This window comes from Ochotona curzoniae, unplaced genomic scaffold, assembly GCF_017591425.1.
Source record: "Ochotona curzoniae isolate NIBS_2020 unplaced genomic scaffold, NIBS_Ocur_1.0 scaffold_4701, whole genome shotgun sequence".
Taxonomy (NCBI): Eukaryota; Metazoa; Chordata; class Mammalia; order Lagomorpha; family Ochotonidae; genus Ochotona; species Ochotona curzoniae.
In genome coordinates, this window is record NW_024467122.1 from 41,344,047 (window position 1) to 41,368,477 (window position 24,431).

At 44.9% G+C, this 24,431-nt stretch overlaps 1 protein-coding gene across 1 annotated transcript in view; it reads right to left on the reverse strand.

Moving 5' to 3' along the window:
* Positions 1–18,545, reverse strand: part of RPGRIP1 (RPGR interacting protein 1) — a 63,308-nt gene extending 44,763 nt beyond the window's left edge. Inside the window, 6 exon segments of the mRNA XM_040968336.1 lie at positions 2,163–2,268; positions 3,896–4,076; positions 4,891–5,025; positions 7,542–7,792; positions 13,684–13,816; positions 18,461–18,545. Coding sequence (XP_040824270.1) covers positions 2,163–2,268; positions 3,896–4,076; positions 4,891–5,025; positions 7,542–7,792; positions 13,684–13,816; positions 18,461–18,545 — 891 coding nt within the window.
* Positions 18,546–24,431: the final 5,886 nt, after the last annotated feature.

The following is a 24,431-nucleotide window of genomic DNA, read 5'->3' on the forward strand; positions in this document are numbered from 1 at the left end:
AGCTGAGCCAATCTGAAGCCAGGAGCTTCTTCCAGGTCTCCCATGCGGGTACAGGGTTCTAAAGCTTTGGACCATCCTCGACTGCTTTCCCAAGCCACAGGCAGGGAGCTGGATGGGAAGCAGGTTGGCCGGGATTAGAACTGGTGCCCATATGGGATCCTGGTGCGTTCAAAGTGAGGACTTTAACCGTGATGCTATCACATCGGGCCCATTTTAAGATTATTTTTATTGGAAAGTCAGATTAACAAAGAAAAGGAGATACAGAGAGAAAGATTTCCCTCCAATGCTTCACTCCCTAAGTGGCTACAACACCCAGAGCTGAGCTGATCCAAAGCCAGGAGCCAGGAGCTTCTGGGTCTCCCATGCAGGTGCAGGGTCACAAGGTCCCAGGCCATTCTTGACTACTTTCCCATGCCACAAGCAGGGAGCCTAATGGGAAGTAGAGCATCCAGGATACAAATTGCCTTGCATGCGCCAGGATCCCATATGCGCACCGATTTACATCCTGGCTGCTCCATTTCCCATCCAGCTCCATGCTTGTGGCCTGGGAAAGCAGTTGAGCACAGCCCATACCCTTGGAACCCTGCACCTGCATGGGATACCCAGAAAAGCTCCTGGCTCCTGGCTTAAGATCGGCTCAGCTCTGGCCATTGAGGCCGTTTGGATGGTGAATCAGAAGATGGAAGATCTTTTTCCTTGTCTCTCCTTCTCTCTGTATATCTGTATATTTTTATTGCCTTTCCAATAAAAATAATTTTAAAAAAAAGACTAGAAGCATTTGCAAAATAATCTGAAAAGCATGGGTTGGGAAGTTGATTTCATTGAGATGCTTTAGCCCATACAAAACAGACACATCGAGGACACTGATAACAGTACTGCGAACAGCATTACCGTCTTCATTGCAGTCACCTGAGAAACAAGAGTCAGCTTTCACATCTCTTCTTCCCTCACTCCTTTCCCTTTGGTGATAAGACCATTCTATTTCACGAGTCTCTGCAATCCCTTTTTCTGTTGTTCTCTGTCACTGCCTATTAGAATCTTCCCCCGCTTCTTTTGGACCCATGCAGTAGTCACCTGCTACCCTTGGCTAGGTTCGACTCTGCTCTTTTGTGTCCCTCATGTGCTACACTGGGAAGGGCTTGTTTACATGCTCCTTTTGCTCACTGAGCAGGAACTGTCTATGTATCTAGCCCAGTACTCTGCACTGTTCATAGGACTCAATATTGGCTCAAGCACACATCATGCCGACCTATTTATTAGACCTTTAATGCCTGCTTTCCACCATTCAGACATTACTGTCCAGGGTACAATCAAGAGCTAAGGACCCTGGTTCCAGTTGGGACTTGATCCTGCTCTGCTCCTCACTATTTGCATGACCTGAGTGAGTTACTTACCATCTTTGAGACCCAGTTCCCTCAAGCAGCAAACGTATTTACATTGAGTTCTGCTACCAACTTCCATGACACTATGACTCAAAGTGCCTGGAGCATAGTCGAACAACTAGAAAGTGTTTGGCAAAAACGACTCTCTCCCTTCTGCCGGCTCTTGGCTTCCAATGTCATGACACTCCAAGGTCATGTGTGGTCCGTAATTGTACTCCAAGGAAATGCCACTTAATTCCACCTGGGCAGTCCAGGCTTGACCTTTCTTTCTAACAGAGAAATACTGGGAAAACAATAACCCCTATTGGCCCAGCGTAGTCCTAGCGGCTGAAGGCCTCACCTTCAACGCACCAGGATCCCATATAGGTGCTGTTTCTAATCACAGCGGCTCCACTTCCCATCCAGCTTCCTGCTTGGGGCTTGGGAAGGCAATGGAGGATAGCCCAGAGCTTTGGAACCTTGCACCTGTGTGGGAGACCCGGAAGAAGCTCTGGACTCCTGGCTTCGGATCAGCTCAGCTTCCAGTGGTTGCAGCTGCTTAGGGAGTGAATCAATAGATGGAAGATTTTCCTCTCTGTCTCTCCTCCTCTCTGTATATCTGACTATCTTTCACATAAAAACAATAAAAATAAATCTTTTTTTAAAAGTAGCCCCTTTAAGCCTTGTGATTGAGACAAGGAACCTACTCTTCAGTCATGCTCTCACATGGACAATGAAGGAGAGATTACTGGGTTTCTCCTCCCTTCCCTCAGGAATGCACAGCTGATGATGGCGCCTCACCCCTTGCACATCTTTTAACTGTGCTTTGGTTACAGCCAGCAAGGTACTCCTTTCATGTAAGAGCTTTTTAAGCCGAATCAGCTCCACGTTGTCCTTAATGGAAGCTCTGCGGAAAGAAGATGGTGCTTCAGAGCCCCGAGGATGCAGAGTGAAGCCCCTCTGTCCCTGGACTGTGCCCCACGAAGGACATCATGCTCTTGTCTTTGGCCTTCCGCAACAGCCCACAGCACCCCAGGCAGTGTCTGAACCGTTGGCTAAACAATCTCCCCTCTGCACTTTGCCCTCACACTAACTGAGCTTTGAAAGACCACTAGCATTAAATATAGGGAGCGGTGTGCCAGGAGCTGACCCTACGTGTATGATGGGCGGTCGCAAGATGGTGGCTGGCCGAGGGCCAGGAGGCGGAGTTGGTCCCTTCAGTAGGAAAACAAGAAGTTACAGGGATAAGCTGATGTCCCCGCTGCGATTATGTCATTGCTACGGGCCTATCAGGTAGCGCCCAGTGGACCCACGGGGAGAAGTGATTGGTGGAGAACTGTATTATAAGCAGCCGCTTTTGGCTTTTTGTTCATTTGTTCATTCCTCCATGTGTTTGTGTGTTCGTTCCTTGTGTGTTTCAGTTGCGGTGGCGGTTCTTGTTTTTCCAGACGCTCGAGAGAGTTCCTAGTCATCTTAGTGTCGCTGCTGGATGGCGACAATTAAACTCTGCATTCTAAAGAATTTCTATTAATTTTTAATTTTTATTATTTATTTTTTTTGCTGTGATGCTCATGGTTTCCTAATACCTCTGCAAAGTCCAGGTAGGTCTAAAATTAGCAACCAGGAAGTGGGGCTGCTGGGATTAGAACCGGCAACCATATGGGATCCTGGTGCGTTCAAGGCGAGAACTTTAGCCTCTAGGCCACGCCGCCAGGCCCAATAAAAATAAATCTTAAAAAAGAAATTCATGGGGCCCGGCATGATAGCGTAGTGGTTAAATCCTTGCTTTGCACGTGCCGGGATCCCATATAGATGCTGGTTCTAATCCTGGCGGTCCTGCTGCCCATCCAGCTCCCTGCTTGTGGCCTGGGAAAGCAGCTGAGGATGGCCCAAAGTCTTGGGACCCTGCACCCACATGGGGAGACCCAGAAGAAGCTCCTGGTTTCAGATTGGCTCAGCTCCAGTCATTGTGGCCGCTTGGGGAGTGAACCATCGGACAGCAGATCTTCTTCTCTGTCTCTCCTCCTCTCTGTATGTCTGACTTTCCAATAAAAATAAATAAATCTTTTTAAAAATTCATGGAGGGCCTGGCGGCGTGGCCTAGCACCTAAAGTCCTTGCCTTGAATGCCCCGGGGTCACATATCAGCGCCAGTTCTAATTCCGGTGTGTTAACTGTTTCCTTCTCAATTTTCCTAAGAAATTAAAACTGCAAAAGAAAGAGAAAAGAAAGGAAGAATGAAAGAAAGAAAAAAGAAAAGAAAAGAAAGAAAAATAAAGAAGGTAAGTAAGTTAGTTCTCTAGAAACTGATGCACAGCAAGGCCTCAGCGCTCCTATCTGCGGATGAAGGCATTGAAATGATTTTCCTTCTAAGAAGTGTGGCCAGCATTAACTTCTGGGTTTAATCCATTTCCTAACTCCCATGGCTTCCAGGTCCAGTTCTCTGATTGAAAATGAGATAGAAGCAAGGCACAGATAAGGATCTCCTACTCCTTCGGTTGTTGCTGGTTGAGGCTTGGAATGCCACATACTCACCGAAGTTCTGTGGCTTTCTGGGCACTCTCCAAGGAGCTGCGCTGTGCAACACGTTCATCTATGGATCCCATTTTCTCAGACAATGTGGGTGACACTTCTACTTGCATAGTGTCATCAGCCAGAATGTGGGCACTGTTAGGCAAATAAAAACCAATGCATTTTTAGCCAAAATTGTAATTAGCTGGAAGAAAGGACCCTATGAGGCCCTTCCCAAAAAGGAGAATTAGAAAGGGTTGTGTACCCTAATTAACTTAGTAAAGATTGTCAAAATATAATTTAAAAAATGAAAAAAAAAAAGGGTTGTAAGAGGGACTTAGGAGGGACTCCCACATATACACAGAAAAGTCAGAGGAGTCATAAACCTGTTGCATGTGCAAGATAACCTTCCAAGGGCACAGCGTCATGGCCTAGCGCCTAAAGTCCTCGCCTTGAACGCACCAGGATCCCAGATGGGCACCAGTTCTAATCCCAGCAGCTCCACTTCCTACCCAGCTCCCTGCTTGTGGCCTGGGAAAGCAATTGGGGACAGCTCCAAAGCCTTGGGACCCTGCACCCATGTGGGAGACCTGGAAGAAGTTCCTGGCTCCTGTCTTTGGATCGGCATGTCCGGCTGTTGTGGTCACTTGGAGAGTTAATCATTGGATGGAAGAAATCTCCCTGTCTCTTCTCTCTCTCTCTCTGTATATATATATATACATACATATATATATATATCCAACTTTGCAATAAAAATAAATATTTAAAAAAAACAATTTTCCAAATTTCAAATGAAAGTAAAAATGAATTACAATCTAAATGATGAAAGTATAAAGGAAAAAGGAGGGAATATCTTCACCTGAGGAAAGGGTCTTCTCTTATTTGGAGAACAGAGGTACGTTTTCCAGTTGTAAGCAATACAGTTGGAATTTGACCTCAGCTTGAATTTCACTCTCTCTGATTATGTTGGAAAGACTAACTCACCTATATTCACCTGATGCATGCTCACTGAAAGCTGCAGGAATAACAGAGAGGGAAAATGGAAAGAACTCACAGTTCGCTGGGTTCACCAATGATTTCACCTCTGGTTTTTTCATTTGTTGCAGGATCCTTGAACATGGGAGGGGCTGTGTAGCTCAGCCTGTCACTTGGTGCTGAAAATTTAGGCAGAAGATATGATTGGGCTGTTAAGGTATCACCTTCAATACCAGGTGGTTTGTGCTATTTTACATCCAGCTCACTGAATATGCACCTGGTAAAGCAATGTGAGATGGTCCAAGTACTTGGGCACTTGCACTCATGTAGGAGACCTAGCTGAAACTCCAGGCTTCTGGCTAGCTCAGCCCAATCCATCAGAGTTATTTGGGGGAATGATGAACAGACAGAATACCTTTCTCTGTGATTTTAAAATAAATAAAATATTTTTTAGAAATGTGATTCTAGGCAGTCTCGCCTTGCATGTGCCAGAATCCCATATGGGCCCCAGTTATTGTCCCACTGCTCCACTTTCCAACCAGCTCCCTGCTTGTAGCCTGGGAAAATAATCGAGGACAGCTCAAAGCCTTGGGACACTGCACCCACATGGGAGACCCAGAAGAAGCTCCTGGCTTCAGATTGGCTCAGCTCCAGCTGCTGCGGCTGCTTGGGGAGTGAACCATTGGACAGAAGATCTTCCACTCTATATATCTGCCTTTCTGATAAAAATATAAATAAATCTTAAAAGAAAAAAAAAAGGAAAGAAAAAAATGGATCAACTCTAGGGTCAAGCATGATGGCTCAATGGCTAAGTTCCCACCTTGTAAGCACCAGTATCCTGGACATGCCAGTTCATATCCTTATTTCTCCACTTCCCATCTAGCTCCCTGCTTATGATCTGGGAAAGCAATGCAGGACAATCAAAAGCCTTGTGACTGTGCACCCACATGGGAGACATGAAAGAAGCTCTGCCTTCAGATTGCCTCAACTCCAACTGTTGTGGCGATTTGGGGACTGAACCAGAGGATGCAGGATCTTTCTTTTTTTTTTTTTTTGTAAGTCTCCCCTTCTTCCCGTAAATCTGATCTGCCTTTCCAATAAGTATGTCTTTTTTTTTTTTTTTTTAAGAAATAAAGAAATGTGACTCAAAAAACAGTATCCACTGGAACACCAGTCTGAAAGTGCTAGATGAAGGCAGCCTAGAGACCTGTCGGAAATCCACTCATGACAAAGTTCTCTTAGCTCGGCACAGAACTGCAACTACAGACTTTATCAGTTAGCAGGATAATATATACTCAAGTGAACGAGGATAAATAAGAACCAAGATGCAGGCCCATTCCAGGCAGAGATTGTGTGTTAAATGCATTTTTTTAAAGATTTATTTTTATTGGAAAGTCAGATTACAGAGAGAAGGAGAGACGGAAAGATCTTTCATGTGCTGGTTCACTCCCCAAGTGGCTGCAATCTCCAAGAGCTGAATCATTCCAAAGCCAGGAGCCAGGCGCTTCTTCCAGGTCTCCCATGCAGGTACAGGATTCTAAGGCTTTACTATTGCTTTCCCAGGCCACAAGCAGGGAACTGGATGGGAGGTGGAGCAACTGGGATACCAGTCAGTGCCCATAGGGGATGCTGGCACATGAAAGGTGAAGATTTTACTACTATGTTATGGCACCAGACCCTTAATGCTTTTTAAAAAAATTGTATTTATTTTTAATTGACTTAAGAAATGTAGACACAGTCATTTGAACATATCATTAGAATAGAAAGAAGTTATCAATCACACCCTTCTGACAGCTTTGTGTTTTATCAGGAGCAAGCAAGGTGGAATTACAATCCCAGCCCTTTGATGTGTTTTGCCTCTAACCTCTGATTATTTTCTGCTGTTTTATCCACCTCCTCCCCCATACCTGCTATGTGTACTTTAAAAATACCACTTCCTCACTTTCTTGGGTTTTTCCTCTTTTGGAGTCCTGTTCCTGGCTTCTGTAGCAAGAGCTTTCAGTCCAGCTTTGCTCGCTGCTTGGTTCCTATGGTCTCTCATGTGAGCCAAGAACGCAGGCCACCTTCCTTTGCGCCATTTTACCCATAACAACACAGCATGAGCTTTCACTGCAGCAAGAGGAAGACTGACCTAGTACTCTGCCAACTCGGAATACAAGAGGAGAAAACAGCACTGATGTGGATCACTTACAACCTGACCTCTAGGCTTAGACTTCAGGGCTAAGGTTGGGAAATTCTGAACGCATGAAAATTGCCTGCTGAGGTGCATTTTCCTGCAAGAAGAGCCTTAGCATAGATCCTGGTTTCAAAAGTGCCCACTGCCCTCATAATGCTAAGAGCCATAACTTGACAGCTCGTGGGAGTCTGACCCTCTGTTCACATTGCCCAGTTATGAAGCGGAGCAACCCCTTACTACATAACTCTCTCACTCTTGGCCTCTCAGCCACATTTTCTCAGTTTTCCAGACCCACTGCATAGCTACCAGCAAAATTTGGTTTTCAAGTGTCTGATTCTGCAGCAACAAGTCTTCTAGGTGAATTGGAAGTATAGAATTTGACAGCCCATTTAGCGAGGTAGAAAGGAAGGAATAATTCCAAAAGGACAAAATGGGAGTGAAGGGCAGAATAAGGACCACATGGCAGACCAGGGGATCCCTCCCAGAGTTCAGCCCCATGGGCCAGGCCCCGTGCCTCACCATGCCTAGGTTTTTCCGGGACGTGGGCCCCAGCTGTGTGGAGTTGTCGGTGTCCTCTGTGGGTGTGAGGCAGGACTTGACATGGAGCAGAGGAGACCACACGCTGAAACTGTGCTTGGAGTGGATGTGTTGCTGGACGCCGCTGCCACCTCGCTTTCTGTTCCTGCTTTGTGGGTGCCCGAAGCTGAGGCCTGGAAACCTCTCGGAGGTTCCGGCCTGTAGCAGTCAGGCGGAGCAAGGTGGTTCTCAGCCTGTGGAGAAATAGATTGCATGGCTTATCCTTCTAGCAATGTTACTATCTCTACAGCTTACTCCATAGCAAGTAACTGTGAATGGATGGGTGAGATGAATCCACTCCTGTGTCCCATTATTTATGCTTAAAAACAAAACAAAAAACAGGGACTCAGTACAACAGCCTACTGGCTAATGTCATCACCTTGAATGTGCTGGGATCTCAGATGGGCACTGGTTCTAATCCCAGAGACCCTGCTTCCCATCTAGCTTCCTACTTGTGGCATGGGAAAACAGATGAGGACGGCCCAAAGCCTTGGGACCCTGCACCCACATGGGAGATCCAGAGGAGGCTCTGGGATCCTGGCTTCAGATCAGCTCAGCTCTGGCCATTGCGGTTGCTTGGGGAGTGAATCATCAGACGGAAGATCTTCCCCTCTGTCTCTCCTCCTTTCTGTATGTTTCACTTTCCAATAAAAATAAATAAATCATTTTTTTAAAAAAAGGAAATGAATCACTCCCTGGGGATTTCAAGGAGTAAGAAAAAAACTGTCCTTGGTCTCAGGAGCTTATCTGACACAAAGAAGCCTCAGTGATGTTTGAACCTGGCCTGGTGCTCAACCCTATGAAAGCTACTCTGCTGTTGCACACCTCACAAAACTAATGAATTGCTGTCCTTACTAAACATCGAAGTAATAGTTTCACAGGGCAACAAGCACAAGTAGAAAATGGAATAATTACTTGTTCACTCTGGTCAGTATGCTTATATTAGACAAGGTTTCTCATAAACAACGAAAAAGAGACAAGAAAATCCACAGCATAATTTTTTCCATGCACAGACAAAAACAAAATGATTGTCACTCAGAAAAACACCAAGCAGCTGTCTCAACAAGTGACTAGGACAGACGGTGACTTCTTGGCTGATCATAGTTTCAGCCTTGCTCTTTTTTTTTTTTTCATTTTTTTATTATATTTTTGACAATCGTTACATAGTTAATTGGGGTAAAAAGGTTCAAGGGCTACAGGAACATGGGTAAGACTAAGACTATTATTTCCATATTGTTTCTTTCATGTATTTAAGGTAAAGGGGGATATTAAGGGAGAAGTCCCACCCAGTCTCCCACCCACCCCAGGTCACTGATATGGGGCATGCTCTGAGGGTCTTGCTCAAGTGGTTTTGACAGTTCAACAGTTATGAATTGCTTCCATTCTCACCATTCCAAGCATGATGAGGTCATTGAAGAATCCACTGATTGACATAGTCCATCTTAGAGTCTCAGTTTGCCCAGTTTTTTTGCTGCTAACATATAGCTGAAGTAGTTGGTTGACTTGTTCTGTATTCTGTCTTTTGTTGGTTAGGATTCTGAGTCCGGCAGTTTGATTGGGGAGATCCCCAAAGAAACTTTGTCTGAGGTGTTCCCAGACCAAATTCTTGTAATGTTCTAGTAAGTACAGGGCCCAGCACAGTCCATCACCCCAATCAGCTAGTGGTTATAATTGCTGGGTCAGTTCTGTTTCCAGTGCTGTCTTCCACGCAAACTGATAGGTGTTGCAGTCCAGCTCGATCCTACCCACTTCATACTTGGCTCTCACTCAAATCAGTATGTGTAGCAGACTAGTCCAGTCTGTCCCACATCCCATTTAGCTCTCATACATGTCAATGGGCATTGAAGTCTTGTTCAACCAGCTCCACTATCCAACCCACACAGATGTTGTTGGGTGCCTTTCTGTCTAGCCACCCCAGCCCCTATCCTGGTTTTCGTGCCCTCACATGGAAGTGGTAACCCAAGGGGGAGGATCCCACTATTTCCCTCCCAGGTCTCTCTCACTCCTGGATTATGCACTCTCACCAAGTGGTTCTATGGTATGACTTGACAGAATTAGCCCCCATTGCCGGCTTCTGCCAGCTGATTCTGCGGCTAAGCCCAAACAACCCTCACCCACTCTATTTTTTTCTTTATTTATTTTTGCACCAGTAGGAACAATCAGCCCAGCCTGGCTTTTCCCTATTCAAGTCCAAATGAGGCACACAGGTGTTGTAGCCTTGCTTAGTCTGGTCTGCACTCATCCCAGCCCATGCTCTCCAGTGGCAGCAGCTGTCCAGCAGGAGAGCACCACTATATTCCCCTGCCAGCTCCGCCCCCTCCCTCCCTGGTTCTCATGTGTGCTGCTGGGCGCTGCAGTCACATCTGGTACAGGTAACATCACCTTGGCATTCCATAATGTGCACTGTTTTTTTTTTTGTCTTGACCGAACCTGGCTCCACTCACACTCTGTTCTGGTGCTCGGATTCACCAGTGGGTGATGTGAACTGATTCAGCCTGGCCTGCCCCCAACCCCTGCCAAATGTACGCCAGTGGGAAACTTTCCATGGCCTGTTATGGTTGTTTCCTTTCATTCCTCTTGTGCTTACCTGCAGGGTCTGTGTCCTGCCAGAAGACTTGCCCAAGCTCCTCCATCAGAACCTCTCCCAATGCCAAATTTCGTGCATACCAGGGGTCCATGAGCCAGCCCTACTCAGTTCATCTCCTGTCCTAGCAGGAACAGTGGCTTTTCCTGACTGGCCTTCGACCCAAACTGGTTCTTGCTGTCGGATGTTTCAGCCCAGCCATGGCTCGTACATGCCTACATATGGCTCACACACGGCTCAGTAGGGGCTGAGACCTAGCCTAGTTCATCTTACATCTACCCTGGTCCCCCAGACACAAGATGGTGTTGGAGTCTAGCGCGGCTTAGTGCGCCCAGTCCCAGTCAACACTGTGCTAAGTGAGACTACAATCATTTCCTGATCATTTCCCCATTCCAGCCCTGTGCTCCTTGGCGGGAACCTCAACCCAGCTAGAGTGTCCCCTTATTCCCCAACCAGGCCTGTTGCCTGTCACAGATCGCACGCATGCCAGTGGTTGCTCTGACTCAGTTTGGCACAGTCCCTCACCTGTCCTGACCCCTGCCTTACACACTGTGGCTTAGAGTCCCTGGCTCACACAGACCAGTAGGTGCAAGAGCCTAGCTCGGCATGACCTGTGCTCCATCCTGATTTCTAATTTTGCTTGTGGGCTAAGGATTGCTCTGTCCTACCCCATCTACCCCATTCCATTACCAACTCAAACATTAGCCAGCCATTGGTGCTACTTTGCCCAGCTTGTCGGACCCCCAGGTCTGGACCACATGTTCACCAGCAGGAGCTATGACTTGCCAGGGGAGTTTTCCCAAGTTCCTCCACTTGACCCACTCCTAGACCCAGTTCTCATACATGCCATTGGGTTTTAGGCCAGTGCCCAGCGCAGTCTGACCTTCCATTTGGCCTTGTATGAGCTGGTGGACTTTGCAGCCCAACTCACCCCACACACTGTTTAGGATGTACATTCAGGTGCTACTGCTTGACCAGTCAGACTGTTGCGGGTTCTTTTGCCTGTGATTGATGGCAAGCTCATTGATCACACCTAGCTTAGTCCATCACTACCCCAACTCTTGAGCTAACCAGTGGGGCTGGAATTTCCACAGGGTTTGGCTTACACATCCCCCACAGAATCTATCCCTGGATATGGTTCTCGAGTGCTAGTTAATGCCATGGCCCTGTCAAATGTGATCCGTCTGCTGATCCATCATCATGTCAGGTAATAAGATATGATCCTGCTAGTCAAGCCTCAAGCCTTAGCTTTTGCATGAACTGGTGTTTGGTGCTCAGCATTGTTAAGTGATTACAAGTTCTTCAAAGGAAGAGTTACTGTCATTGGGAATCTTTAGGATTGATTCACATCAAAGAAGCACAGTGGGTTCAACCTGGAGTTACCTAAGCAGCGATTCAAAGAACCAAAACCCCAGAGCTCCCTGGCTGGGCAGCCAGCTCACCACTCGCATGTAGTGGCTGGCGCCTAGGATCTGGGCATGAGACGCCCAGTCCTAAGACTCATCCACAGCTGAGAGGCTGCAGGAAGTTTAAACCCCCAGGCCCAAGGTCATGCCCCTCCCCAATCCTGTCCACAGCTCAATGAGAGTGGAGGATGTGCCCCGGACCTTCCCACTCCCGCCCCGCCCCAGGCCTGCTCTGCCCAGTCACAGGAGACTTCGAGACTTCCTCATTGGTGGTCGGTGTACTCACCCCAAAGGGAGCAGCCCCTGGAGCCCAGGCAGGCCCAGGAACAGCTCACCACATGCATGTGGTGGCTGGCGTCTGGGATCTAGGCTTGAGATGCCCTGTCCTGAGACCCACCCAGAGTTTATCTCTAAGACACATTTTGAAGATACATTTGACACATTTTGGTGTCAGTGCCTTCCAGCCAAAAACTACCAGCAACATGCCTGTGGTTGAGCAACTTGGGTTCATAACTCATTACAGCTAGAGAAAATGAGCAGTTGGGGAACAAAAGGCAGTAAGTAGGTAAAACCCTACTGCAGTTTTGAGGCTTCGGTTAGGTTTTGGAGAACATGCAGGGGTGCACCAGATTTGGTGCTTCTAGAAAGTAGAGAAAATTCTGTTTGGTTACCTAAATGTCTAAACGAACCTTAACTTTAGGCAGGGTTGACAAGAGCAAGGCTCGATCATTGCGTGGTGGATGGGATTGGGGAGGCTGCAGTTGAAAGCTTATAGTTCTGCTACTTAACAGATGTGATCTTGTATAAGTTATGTCTTTGTAGTTCATTTTCTTCATAATCCTATTTCATTCTTTTAAATTAGTTCATAGTCTTTAAACTGTAAGAGTACTTAATAATTAATGCCATCACAACACATCTGCATGTGGTATAAGATCGACAAGATCTTAGTTTTGCTTTATAAAGACTCCTTCTCACAGAACTGACCCAGCAATTGCAACCACCAGCATAGGCATAAACTGATTTGGGCAATGGACTGTGCCAGACCCTGTATTGGCATGCACACCCAAGAATCAGGTCTGAGATCACCTCAGAGGAAGTTTCTACGGGAAACCCCCAAACTGAATCACTGGAGTCAAAACCCCATCCATGAACAGAATTGCAGGTTCCATGGTCTGACCATGGAATGCATGTGTCAAAGCTGAGCTTCCTCAGTTGCTCAGACAGAGGAGTAGACAGCACATCCAGGTGCACATGGAGGATATGGCAGAGCCTGCATAGGACACCTGGTACCATGACAGAGGACATAACAACTTGATCAACTACCCCAGGCAAGGTATAGTCACCACAGTGAATATCTGAGTAAATGGAGACTCTAGGGTAAACTATGTCACCTAGTGGATTCTGGAGCGATTTTGTCATGCTTGGAGTAGTAAGATTGGCAGTAATTCAGAAATTCAGAACTACTGAACTACTGAAACCTCTTGAGCAGGACCCCCACAGCATGCTCCATATTGGGGAACCTGCGGTGGTGTCGGGTGGCTGTCCTGCTTCCCAATGTGCAAAGGCATTTGGAAGGCTGGGTGTGGCTTCTCTGCTGTCTCCCCTTCTGCCCCCAGACACAGGAAGGAAAAAAAAGAGCATGTGGGAATGGTGATCTCGCCCACCTTCCTGTAGCCCTTGATTCTAATGACCCTAATCAACTACCATCAAAAATAAATAAAATTAATAATAAAAAGACTATCTTCCTTGCCCCAGCTATTGCTCCTCTGAGAGTCTAATCTTTTCTTGTGTCTTCATCCTCTCTCTTCTGCCCATTCTCTTGCTCTGTGAGTTGAATTAACATCAACCAGGATCTTGATGATGCTATGCAGGCTGTGGGCAGAGTCTACTGATGGGTTTGGCAGGTAAACGGAAAAAAGAAATATTGCTTCAAAATGATTTTTGGAACAAACCATTCTGATAATTGAGTTGTATTTCAGCATAGACATCTCAGTAAATGTATTGCTCTGTATGTGTGTGTGTGTGTGCATGTGTGCATGTGGAATAGGACTGATGTAGACATAGTTTTTAAATTTTTAAGGAAAACATCACATACCTTTTCATTTCATCTTGTTGCTTCCAAAAAAGTTCCTTCACTGAAAGGTGCTCATCACGAAGTCGTAGGAAACCATCTTCCAATTCCTCCCGGCTCAGCTTGCTCAAGGATGGTTGAGCCTTTGCACTCTTACCTAAAGTCCAAGAAGGGATAATGGGAAAACATTTGTACATGCATCTATCATATGTCATCCATAGAAAATGAGTGTTTTAAGCCAACAATTTAAAAGGAAATTCAGGAAGTATCTGAAACACCTATTGCTGGACCTAAAATGATCTTTCTCATGTCATTGTAGTACAACATATTACTCAACTTCCAGTATAGAAAGTATATTTTTGGGGGAGACAGCAAGGTAGCTCAAAAGGCTACTCCTTTGGGTGCCGGGTGTGGTAGCCTAGTGGTTAAAGTCCTCACCTTACACGCACCGGGACCCCATATGGGTGCCGGTTCTAGTCCCGGTGGCTCTGCTTCCCAACCAACCCCCTGCTTGTGGCCTGGGAAGACAGTCAAGGACAGCCCAAAGCCTAGGGACCCTGCATCTGTGTGGGAGACCCAGAAGAGCTCCTGGCTCCTGGCTCCAGATCGGCACAGCTCCAGCTAATGCAGTCACTTATGGAGTGAATCATCAGATAGAAGATCTTCCCCTCTGTCTCTTCTCCTCTCTGTATATCTTCCTTACCAATAAAAATAAAATCTTTTTAAAAAAAAGGCTAATGCTTGGACTACCAGCACTGGATCCCATATGGTCACCAGTTCCTGTCCGGGGTGCTCCACTTCCCATCCAGCTCCTTGCCTGTGGCCTGGGAAAGCAGTTGAGGAAAGTCTAAAGCCTTGGGACCCTGTACCTTGTGAGAGACCAGAAGAAATTCCTGGTTCCTGTCTTTGGATTGGGTTAGCTCCAGCTGTTGTGGCCACTTGGCAAGTAAACCAGCAGTTAGAAGATCTTTTTCTGTGTCTCTTCCTTCTCTGTGTAAATATGCCTTTCCAATAAAAATAAATAAATATTTTTTAAAACATACTTATTTATATTTATTTGAAAGGCAGAGAGACAGAAAACAAGAAAGAGACAGAGAGATCTATTCACATCACCTAATGCCTGCAACAGCCAGAGAGCTGAGTCAGGATGAAGCCAGGAACATGGAACTCAATACAGATCTTTCATGTGCTCACAGGCCCCGAGGATAAATTTTTGAGTAATCAAGTATACGATATATATATTCCTGCAAGACCGGCATAGGAGACCTGGAATAGACTCCTGCCTCCCTGGCTTTGGATTGGCTTAGCTCTGGTTGTTGCAGTTACTTGGACAGTGAATCAACAGACTGAAAATCTTCCTCTCTGTTCTCTCCTCCTCTCTGTATATCTGACTTTCTGTTAAAAGTAAATAAATTTCGGGCCCAGTGTGGTAGCCTAGTGGCTAAAGTCCTTGCCTTGCACATGCTGGGATCTCATATGGGTGCCAGTTCTAAACCCATCAGCCCCACTTCCCATTCAGCTCCCTGCTTGTGGCCTGGAAAAGCAGTTGAGGATAGCCTAAAGCCTTGGGACCCTGCACCCACATGGGAGATCCTGGCTCCTGGCTTTGGATCGAAACAACTTCAACCACTGCAGTCATTTGGGGAGTGAATTAACAGACAGAAAATCTTCCTCTCTATCTCTCTTCCTCTCTGTATATCTGACTTTCCAATAAAAATAATGAAATCTTTTTTAAAAAGTAAATAAATCAGCAGTTTGGGCATGCATGTAGGGAGTTCCTGTGCATGCTTTCCTGTCACTGATTCTAGGACTCTCCCAACTTGGAAAATTCCCTCAGCCAATTGGTGTTTCATGAACTTTGTTCAAGGAATAGTAAAAGCTTTGAGAGCACAAAATCTCCACTCTACATAGTATATGAAATACATTACAAAGTTTTCAATAACATAAAGAAAAGTGATCTCATTGCAAAACCTGCAGAGCATCTGAATAGTATTTTCTCAAATAAATAAAAAAGCTGAATAAGCACATGAAAGGATGTGAATATGATTATTCCTCAGGGAAATGCAACGCAAAACCAGGATGAAGCAGTAGCTGTCTGGCGTAGCAGTTGGGAAACCTGCTTGGGATGCCCACATCCACTGCCAGAGTGCCTGGTTTGCACCTCTACGGCTCTGCTGTCAATCTAGCTTCCTGTCAATGCCCACATCTGGGAGGCAGCAGGTGATAGGCCAAGTGCTTGGGTTCGTTTCAGGCTTTTGGGAGAGCTGAATTCTCCTTGCTTTGTTGGCATTTGGGAAGATGGAAAATGAGTTCTCTATCTCCCTGTATCTCTGTCTGTCAAATCAAATGAAAACAAATAAAAAACTTTAATACTAAGAAAGCATAATGACAAAGAATAAATTTATTTACTTATTTGGGAGAGAAAGAGAGAACATGCACACATAGCCCATCCACTGACTTACTCCCCAGCATTCACAATGGTGGGACAAGACCAAGAACTTGAAACTCAGTCAAGATGTCCTAGCTGGGTAGCAGGTACCCAGGACTTGGGCCATAATCAGTACTTCCCAGCATCAGCATGAGGACAAAGCTAGAAGTTGGAGATAAACCCTAGGCACTCTTGACATGGGATGATGGGTTTTTTTTTTCAAGATTTATTTTTTTCTGAAAGGCAGATTTACAGAGGGAAGGAGAAACACAGAAAGATCTTTCATCCAATTTGGGTCACTCCCCAAATGGCTACAATGTCCAGAGTTGAGCCATTCTGAAACCAGGAACCAAGAGCTCCTGCCTGACTCAGCCTTTGCTATGCATCTGAGGAGTGAACAACTGGGTGAGAGATTTGTCTATTTTTCTTTCCCTCATCATTGCCCCTTTAAAATTGAAAAAAAAATCAAATTTAAAAAACTGAATTCAATTAAACAACTTTTTGCAACAAAATACATTTTTTAAGTTAATTTTTCATAAATTTTTGAAATATTCTATTACTGCTAAACAAGATAGAGTGAACTCTTTCATTTTCTTTATCTTTGTCTTAAGGATTTATTTATTTTTATTGGAAAGTAACATAAACAGAGAGCAGGAGAGAGACAAGAGACGAAAATCTTCCTTCCGCTGATTCACTTCCCAAGTGGCAGCAATGGACGCAACCAAGTTAATCCGAAGCCAGAAGCCAGGAGTTTCTTTCAAGTTCTCCCACATGGGTGCAGGGGTCCAAGACTTTGGGTCGTCCTCTGCTTTCCTAAGCCACAAGTAGGGAGCTGGATGGAAAGCAGGGCTGCTGGGATTAGAGCCAGTGCCCACATGGGATCCCGGCACGTTCAAGGTAAGGCCTTTAGCCACTAAGCTGCCATATTGGGCTCCTTTTTCTTTATCTTTAACTCATGGTTTTCATCTTTGTTTAAAATTCTAGTTTTGTTTGAAAGATATTTTTACGAAGAGAGGTCTTCCATCTTCTGGTCCACTTCCCAAAGCCAGGAGCCAGGAACTTCCTCTGGGTCACCCAAAAAGATGTAGGTGTCTAAGTACTTGGGCTATCCTCCACTGCTTTTCCAGGACATTAGCAGAGAGTTGGACTGGAGGTGGAGCAGACAGGACTTGAACTAGCACCCATATCAAATGCTCGTGTTCAACCTATCACGCCACATTTCCTGCTCCTTGTTTTTCATCTTGAACCTTTCTGTATTTACTCATCCGTAATGTTTTATTTTGCTTGATACTGTTTTTGGTATTCATCAAAATTGTGAAAAGTAACTGAGACACTGTGTTTTCATTTTTTTACTAATATTTCATTATACAAATATGTATCAGCTTACTCATTTTTTATGGAATGGATATCTAAGTTGATCCCATTTGTTGCCTTAATAACACTGCTATGAACATTTTGATATATGTCTCAAAAATATACATGTAATCTTTCTGTATTTTTCTTTTATACCTAAAAGTGGATCTGCATGCTCAGCTGTACCATATAAAGTAGTTTTAGTGGTTGCACTCAGTACACACATGGCAGTACACAAAGTGTCCTGTGCTTCAAATAACATAATTATACGAGGTACCCAATGAAAATAGAATCAACAGTATCTGTGATAAGGGTTGAGGAATGGGAGTGTAAAAACAATGTTACAGAAACATCATAATATATGAGTAGGTGAGGTTTGTTGTTGCTGAACCCCTTCTTAAATTGCCTGTCTCTGCTTAGTGGGGATGGAGGAGGAAGCACTCAGACAGACAAATGAAATTCACACATTAGTTCTTGGCTTTAGAAGTGGTGGCATCATAGGATTGATATCTTAAGAACTTAAGATTAGGGTCTGGCACGGAGGCCTAGCAGCTAAAGTCCTCGCCTGAATGCGCTGAGATCCCATATGGATGCTGGTTCTAATCCCAGTGGCCCTGCTTCCCATCCAGCTCCATGCTTGTGGCCTGGGAAAGCAGCTGATGATGGCCAAAAGTTTTGGGACCCTGCACCTGTGTGGGAAGTTCCCAACTCCTGTCTTCGGATCGGCACAACACCGGCTATTGTGGTCACTTGGGGAGTGAGTCATTGGACAGAAGATCTTCCTCTCTGTCTCTTCTGCTCTCTGTATATCTGACTTTGCAATTAAAAAAAAAATCTTTTTTTTTTTAAAGAACTTCACATGAGAAAAAACAAAAAAATGAAAAAGAAAAAAAAGAATTTAAGATTAAAATGTTGACAAGACTGAAGAGATAAAAAGAGATCATTATGAAGATTAGCAAACTGCTGCACATCAACATTGTTTGATTCTCAAAGACAACCATCTTCCAGTACTGGAATTACCTTTTGACGCTGGTAATGTCAGAGGTGTGAAGTCCGTGTCTCTCACTGGCAGGTCCCCTGATGTGTGGTCCATCAGGTGTGACATCTCTCCAGTTCTCAAGCTGTAAGAGATCCCAAAGGAGACAAAAAGAAAAGCTTGGCCAACTACATGCAAATTTAGGAATCCTTCTAGAGATCATACTTAAGGTTTAGTAGGAATTTCTAAGCAATTCCAAGATGGTATATAGCATGTAACAGTGTTGTGGTGGTGCTGTCCAAGAGGAAGGTACAGTGGGTAAGTTGCCACTTGGGATGCCTACATCCTGTATCTGAGGGCTGAATGTGCATCTTAGTTCCTCCATTTCCACTGCAACATTCTACCAATGCACACCCTAGGGGGCAATGGATGACAGCTCCTGTGCTTGGCTACTTGCCTCTGCTTTGGAGAACTGGATCGAGCTCCAGGCTGCTGGCTTGGGCCTGCCCCATCCTTGACTGCTGTGGGGATTTGAGTGATGAAATAAGAGATGAAAGATTACTGTCAGTCTTTGTCTCTCTGCCTGGAGGATTCAGTAATAATGACATTATTTATTCAAAATAAAAATCTTTTTGTTTGTGACTAGAGAATTGATTCTTGGATCAACTTTTGATGAGTGGCTGTGTTCCTGAAAGTCAATGACCATTCCCTTTGTCTGGGAAACAGGAATCTAACCCATCTCTCCAGAGGGATGGAATACAATAAATCAGTTTGTATAAGAGTAATCTACGATTCACTTCTCACAGTTGTTGATGCTTGGACCAAAGGCTGACAAGCGACCCAAGCTGGATGAAAGATTTTTTCTCTTAGGAAGTTAGAAATTGAATTTGAAAAGTTAAATCAGCCTTGGACAATGGTTAGAATTATTATCTAAACTTAGGCATTTTGGAATGATTCTCTGTTCTGTGGCCAGAATAATTGGGAAATCCTATTTGTAGAGTTGTTTTATACCTTGGTCACATCCTTCTCCCAGAATGAATATATCCAAACATCTACTGATGGCATAGGAGGATAAACCTCTGCCTATGGCATCAGCATCATATACAGCCAAAAGAAGCTCCCAGCTTCAGACTGGCTCAGCTCTGGACATTGTAGCCATATGGGGAGTAAGTCAGGAAAAGGAAGATCTCTTTCTTCTGTCTGTTTCTCCTTCTTTGTGTAAACTATCTTTCAAATAAAATAAAATAAATCTTAAAAACGAAATGCTCTTATCAGAGTACCTGGGTTTGATTCCTGACTCAGTCTCTGACCAAAAAACAAACAAACAAAACAAAACAAAACCCATACTCGAAATAATGTCAGTGGCAGCATTTTAGTAGAACAAAGAAAATGACTTTGCAAAATTATTTTCTTTCTTTGAAATTCACGGGATAGGTGAACCCAGGTGACAAAATATGAATGTGGGGTTCTAATTATTTCAAAATTAATGTGGATTGGCAATTGAAGCTTTCCCACTATACAATGAATAAACTTAAATAGGCCCAAGAGAGAACCAGTCCCTGAAATGGAGTCAGTGCTTGGGATTCTCAGAATGCAAAATCTAGGGGGAGCCAAAACAATAGACCCTTTGAGAAAGTCAGCGTAGCCACTCAGGAGCAGCTGCTCTTCTGTGAGAAGATAAAAGCAAGTGAGCTGCTAGAATTGACCAAGAAACTATGAAGAAAAGGATAGGTTCTGCATCTCTTGGGCTGGTTGTAATATGCTTGGAAATATAATAATAGAACTCCAGGCATTTGGGTTGAAAGCAATTTGACATGTATTACTGCGCTGCCTTTATGTGCAAGTAAAACAAAGACCTCGCTCTCAGAAACTGAATCATTAGGGGGTCAGTGTTGTGATAAAGCTGCTGCCAGCAATGCCACCAGCATTCTATATGGGAGTGAATCCCAATTCCACTTCCCACCCAGCTCCCTGATTGTGGCCTGGAAAAGCAGTAGAGGATGGACCAAAGCCTGGGGCCCCTGTACCTGCATGGGAGAGCTTGAACAACCTCCTGGCTCCTGACTTCAGATCAGCTCAGCTTCAGCTGTTGAGAATGGAAGATCCTTTAGTCTCTGCTTCTCTCTACACATCTGCCTTTCCAGTGAAAATAATATTAGACAGAGAGAGAGAGAGAGAGAGAGAGAAAAGCCAGATCTGTGTGAATGATCTAGTCAAGCTTTTCTGGGAAAGTGTGGTTGCGGTCACAGAGGCATTGCAGCTAGAGCTGCAGAGTGCTCCATGCAGAGTGGACAGCTGGGACAGTCAGGGAGAATCAGAGAGCAAGGTGACTCCAGACAGTGGCCGGAAGGCATAAAGGGTTTGAGGAACAGAGGTGTGGGAACTAAAGAAGAAAGAAATGGAAAACCTTGTTAATAAGACACAGGAATTTTACATCCTTGGATCAACATCTCCCTAACCCTTATACAAGGTCTCAGGAAGAATAAATTAAAGATACTTACTGTGGTCACTATAGTTAAGTAGCAGTGTATTCGACACATGAAAATTGCCAACAGAATAAACTGTGTTTTCACCACACACAAAAAGATGATATGTAAGGGAATGCCCATGATATTAGCTCAACTTCACCATTCCACAATGTTTACATAATTCAAAACATAGTATGCATGGTAAATATATGCATATTTTTGTAATTAAAATCTATTAATCTAAAAATGAATTTTGTACATTCTGTAGGTACTGCAATCATTCATTTGTAAAAAATTTTTATTTGAAAGGTGAGTAACAGGAAAAGAAGGAACAACACAAAACAATCTATTGGTACACTCTTCAAATGGTCACAACAGTTAGTTGTGGGCTAGGCTGAAACCAGGAGCCAGGAATTCCATCTGGGTCTCCCGTGTTTGTGATAGGGGCCCACGCACTTGTGCCATCTTCCCTTGCTTTGCCAGGCTGATTAGTATGAAGCTGGATCAGATGGGGAGTAGCCAGACTCAAACACATCTACTATGGGGTGCCAGTGTCACAGTGACTTAAGCTTCTGTCTCAGTGCTGGCCACAATCAGAGCAAAGGAGTTAAAGTTGTGGTAACACGTCAGGAAGATTCATTCGATGTTACTCAGAGAGGTAGGAAGAGAGGAAAGCGTTGGGAGGATACTTCCATAGCTTAGGGAAGAAGCCTTAAGCTGGGAATTGAAGAGACCAGGGATAGATTGTGAAGGTACCAAGAAAGCAGAATTGTGAGACTTGTTGAGTAGTTGGATGTGGGAGAGGGCTGAGTGGCAGGATTAGCAATAAATTGGTTATGCTGCACCTGGATGTCTAAGAGTCAAGTAGTGCATACAAAATGATTTACATTCATCTCACTCTTCCCAAAAACCACATCAGGAAAAGAAATGGGAATAATAAAGTATGAACAGTTCTATACTTACTGTTCTTGCTTCCTTCAGAAAACTTTCCACAGGTCCTTTCTGAGCTCCAGTGTCCTCTAGGTGCCAATCCTCTTGTCTTCCAGGCTTGTTAGAAGAGCTAATCCCATCCTGCTTATTTCTGAGATGTTAACTCTTGGCTGATCAGAGTACAAAGGCTGCACTTTTTTAACTTGACACATGTTTTGCCTGGAGAAACAGCAACTAAAGCAATCCACAGCAACTGCTCTACGAAATTTAGAACTGAAAACATATTTGTGGGCCTGGCAGCATGGCCTAGCGGCTAAAGTCCTCACCTTGAACACACCAGGATCCCATATGGATGCCGGTTCTAATCCCAGCAGCCCCACTTCCTACCCAGCTCCCTGCTTGTGGCCTGGGAAAGCAGTCGAGGATGGCCCAAAGCCTTGGGACCCTTCACCCGCATGGGATACCCGGAAGAAGTTCTTGGCTCCTGGCTTTGGATCAGCATGACATCGGCGGTTGCAGTCACTTGGGGAGTGAATCATTGGATGCAAGATCTTCCTCTCTGTCTCTCCTCCTCTCTGTATATCTGACTATCCAATAAATAAATAAATCTTTTAAAAAAATATATTTGTTAGATCGGAAATTAGCAGAAATTTGCTAGTGTGGGGAGACTGGTCCTTAATAAAAAGAATAAAGGTTTATAGGGGTAGTGCTGTGGCTTAGTGAGCTAGGCTGCTACATGCATTGCCACAAGTCCTTGTGGATACTGGTTCAGTCCTGGTTGCTCCACTTCCCACCAATGCTATTGCACCTGGAAAAAAAAAGCAGAAGATTGTCTAAGTCTTTAGACCCCTGCACCCACATGGGAGACTGATAAAAAAAAGCCCCAAGCTCCAGGCTTTGGAAAAGCCCTATTACAACAGTTTGCAGAATTAATCACAAATGGAAGAACCCTCTCTGTCTCTATTTTTCCCTCTGATAATCTGTAAAAAGAATAATGTGGGCCCAGCATGATAGCCTATTGGCTAAATCTTTGTCTTGCATGGTCCTGGATCCTATATGGGCATCGGTTTGTGTCCTAGCAACTCTACTCCCCATTCAACTCCATACTTATGGCCCGGGAAAGCAGCATAGGACTCAAAGCTTAGGTACTTGGGACCCTGCACCACATGGGAGACCTGGAAGAAGCTCCTGGCTCCTGGCTTTGGCCATTGTGGCCACTTGGGAAGTGAACCAGTGTTCAAAAGATCTCTGCCCCTCCTTCTTTTGTAAATCTGCCTTTCCAATAAAAATTAATAGATCTTAAAAAAAAAAAAAAAAAGGAATAGGAGTCCAGGTAAGTCTGGGCAGAGACTCGAGTGTCTGGATATCCCAGCAACGTGACTGTGGCTGGGGAATCTGTGCTGGGCCAGGCTTTCTGTTGGGAATCCTAGCTCCCCATCCACTGCTGCTAGGCGCTGGGTGAATCCTAAGCTTGTCCAAGCCCCAGATCCAATATTCTTCTACAGGCAGATCTCAGACAACTCTGGGCATGCTCAGGACCATGGCTCAGCTAACTGTCACCATGCTGGTGAGTAGAGGACAGTTTTTCTCTGTAGCAGAAAGAACCGAAAGCCTCATTTGTTTTGCACATGCAGAAGTTTAAAAAAGACTGAGTTCACGAGAATAAGTATGTTGGATATACAGAGAGACACAGAGGAACATTTTCTTTATGCTGATTCACAGCAGAAGTAGCCACAACTGCTAGAGCTGAGCTGATCCGAAACCAGGAGCCAGGAGCTCCTTCCAGATCTTCCACGTGTGCAGGGTCCCAAGGCGTCGAGCCATCCTCTACTGTCTTCCCAGGCCGCAGTCAAGGAGCTGGATGGGAAGTAGGGCCACCAAGACACAAAATGGCACCCATATGGGATCCCGTCCCATTCAACAAATTGTGCTCAAATTGTGATCTGGCTAAAGTTGAAGCCTACAACATTGCCATCCCACAACAGAGCACTGGTTTGAGTCCTGGCTGTTTCATTTCCCATCCAACTCCCTGTTAATGCACCTGGAAAGGATCCCTGCACCCATGTGGGAGACCTGGATGAAGCACCTGGTTCCTACTTTGGCCTAGCCTAACCCTGAGTCAGGGTCAGCCAGGGAGTAAAACCAGCTGATGGAAGATCTCTTTCCCTCTGTTTCCATGTCTTTCAAATGAATAAATCTGCTTTGCCTTTAAAAAGACAAAAAAAAAATGTGAAACATATTCTAATCCTATCACCTAATGAAAATAGAATCACTTATTTTTGTTTTTATTTTGATAACTTTACACAGTTGATTAGGGCACAAGGGTCAAGGGCTACAAGAACACTTATTTAAACTTCAGTACAAGGTTAGCCATTCTTAAATATTCAGTAATCTCCAGAATATCCTTTCCTTGCAAAACTAAAACTCTGTATTCATTAACTCACAATTCCTGAGCCGGGCGGCGTGGCCTAGCAGCTAAAGTCTTCGCCTTGAACACACCTGTTCTATTCCCGGCAGCTCCACTTCTCATCCAGCTCCCTGCTTGTGGCCTGTGAAAGCAGTCGAGGACAGCCCAAAGTCTTGGGACTCTGCACCCATGTGGGAGACCTGGAAGAAG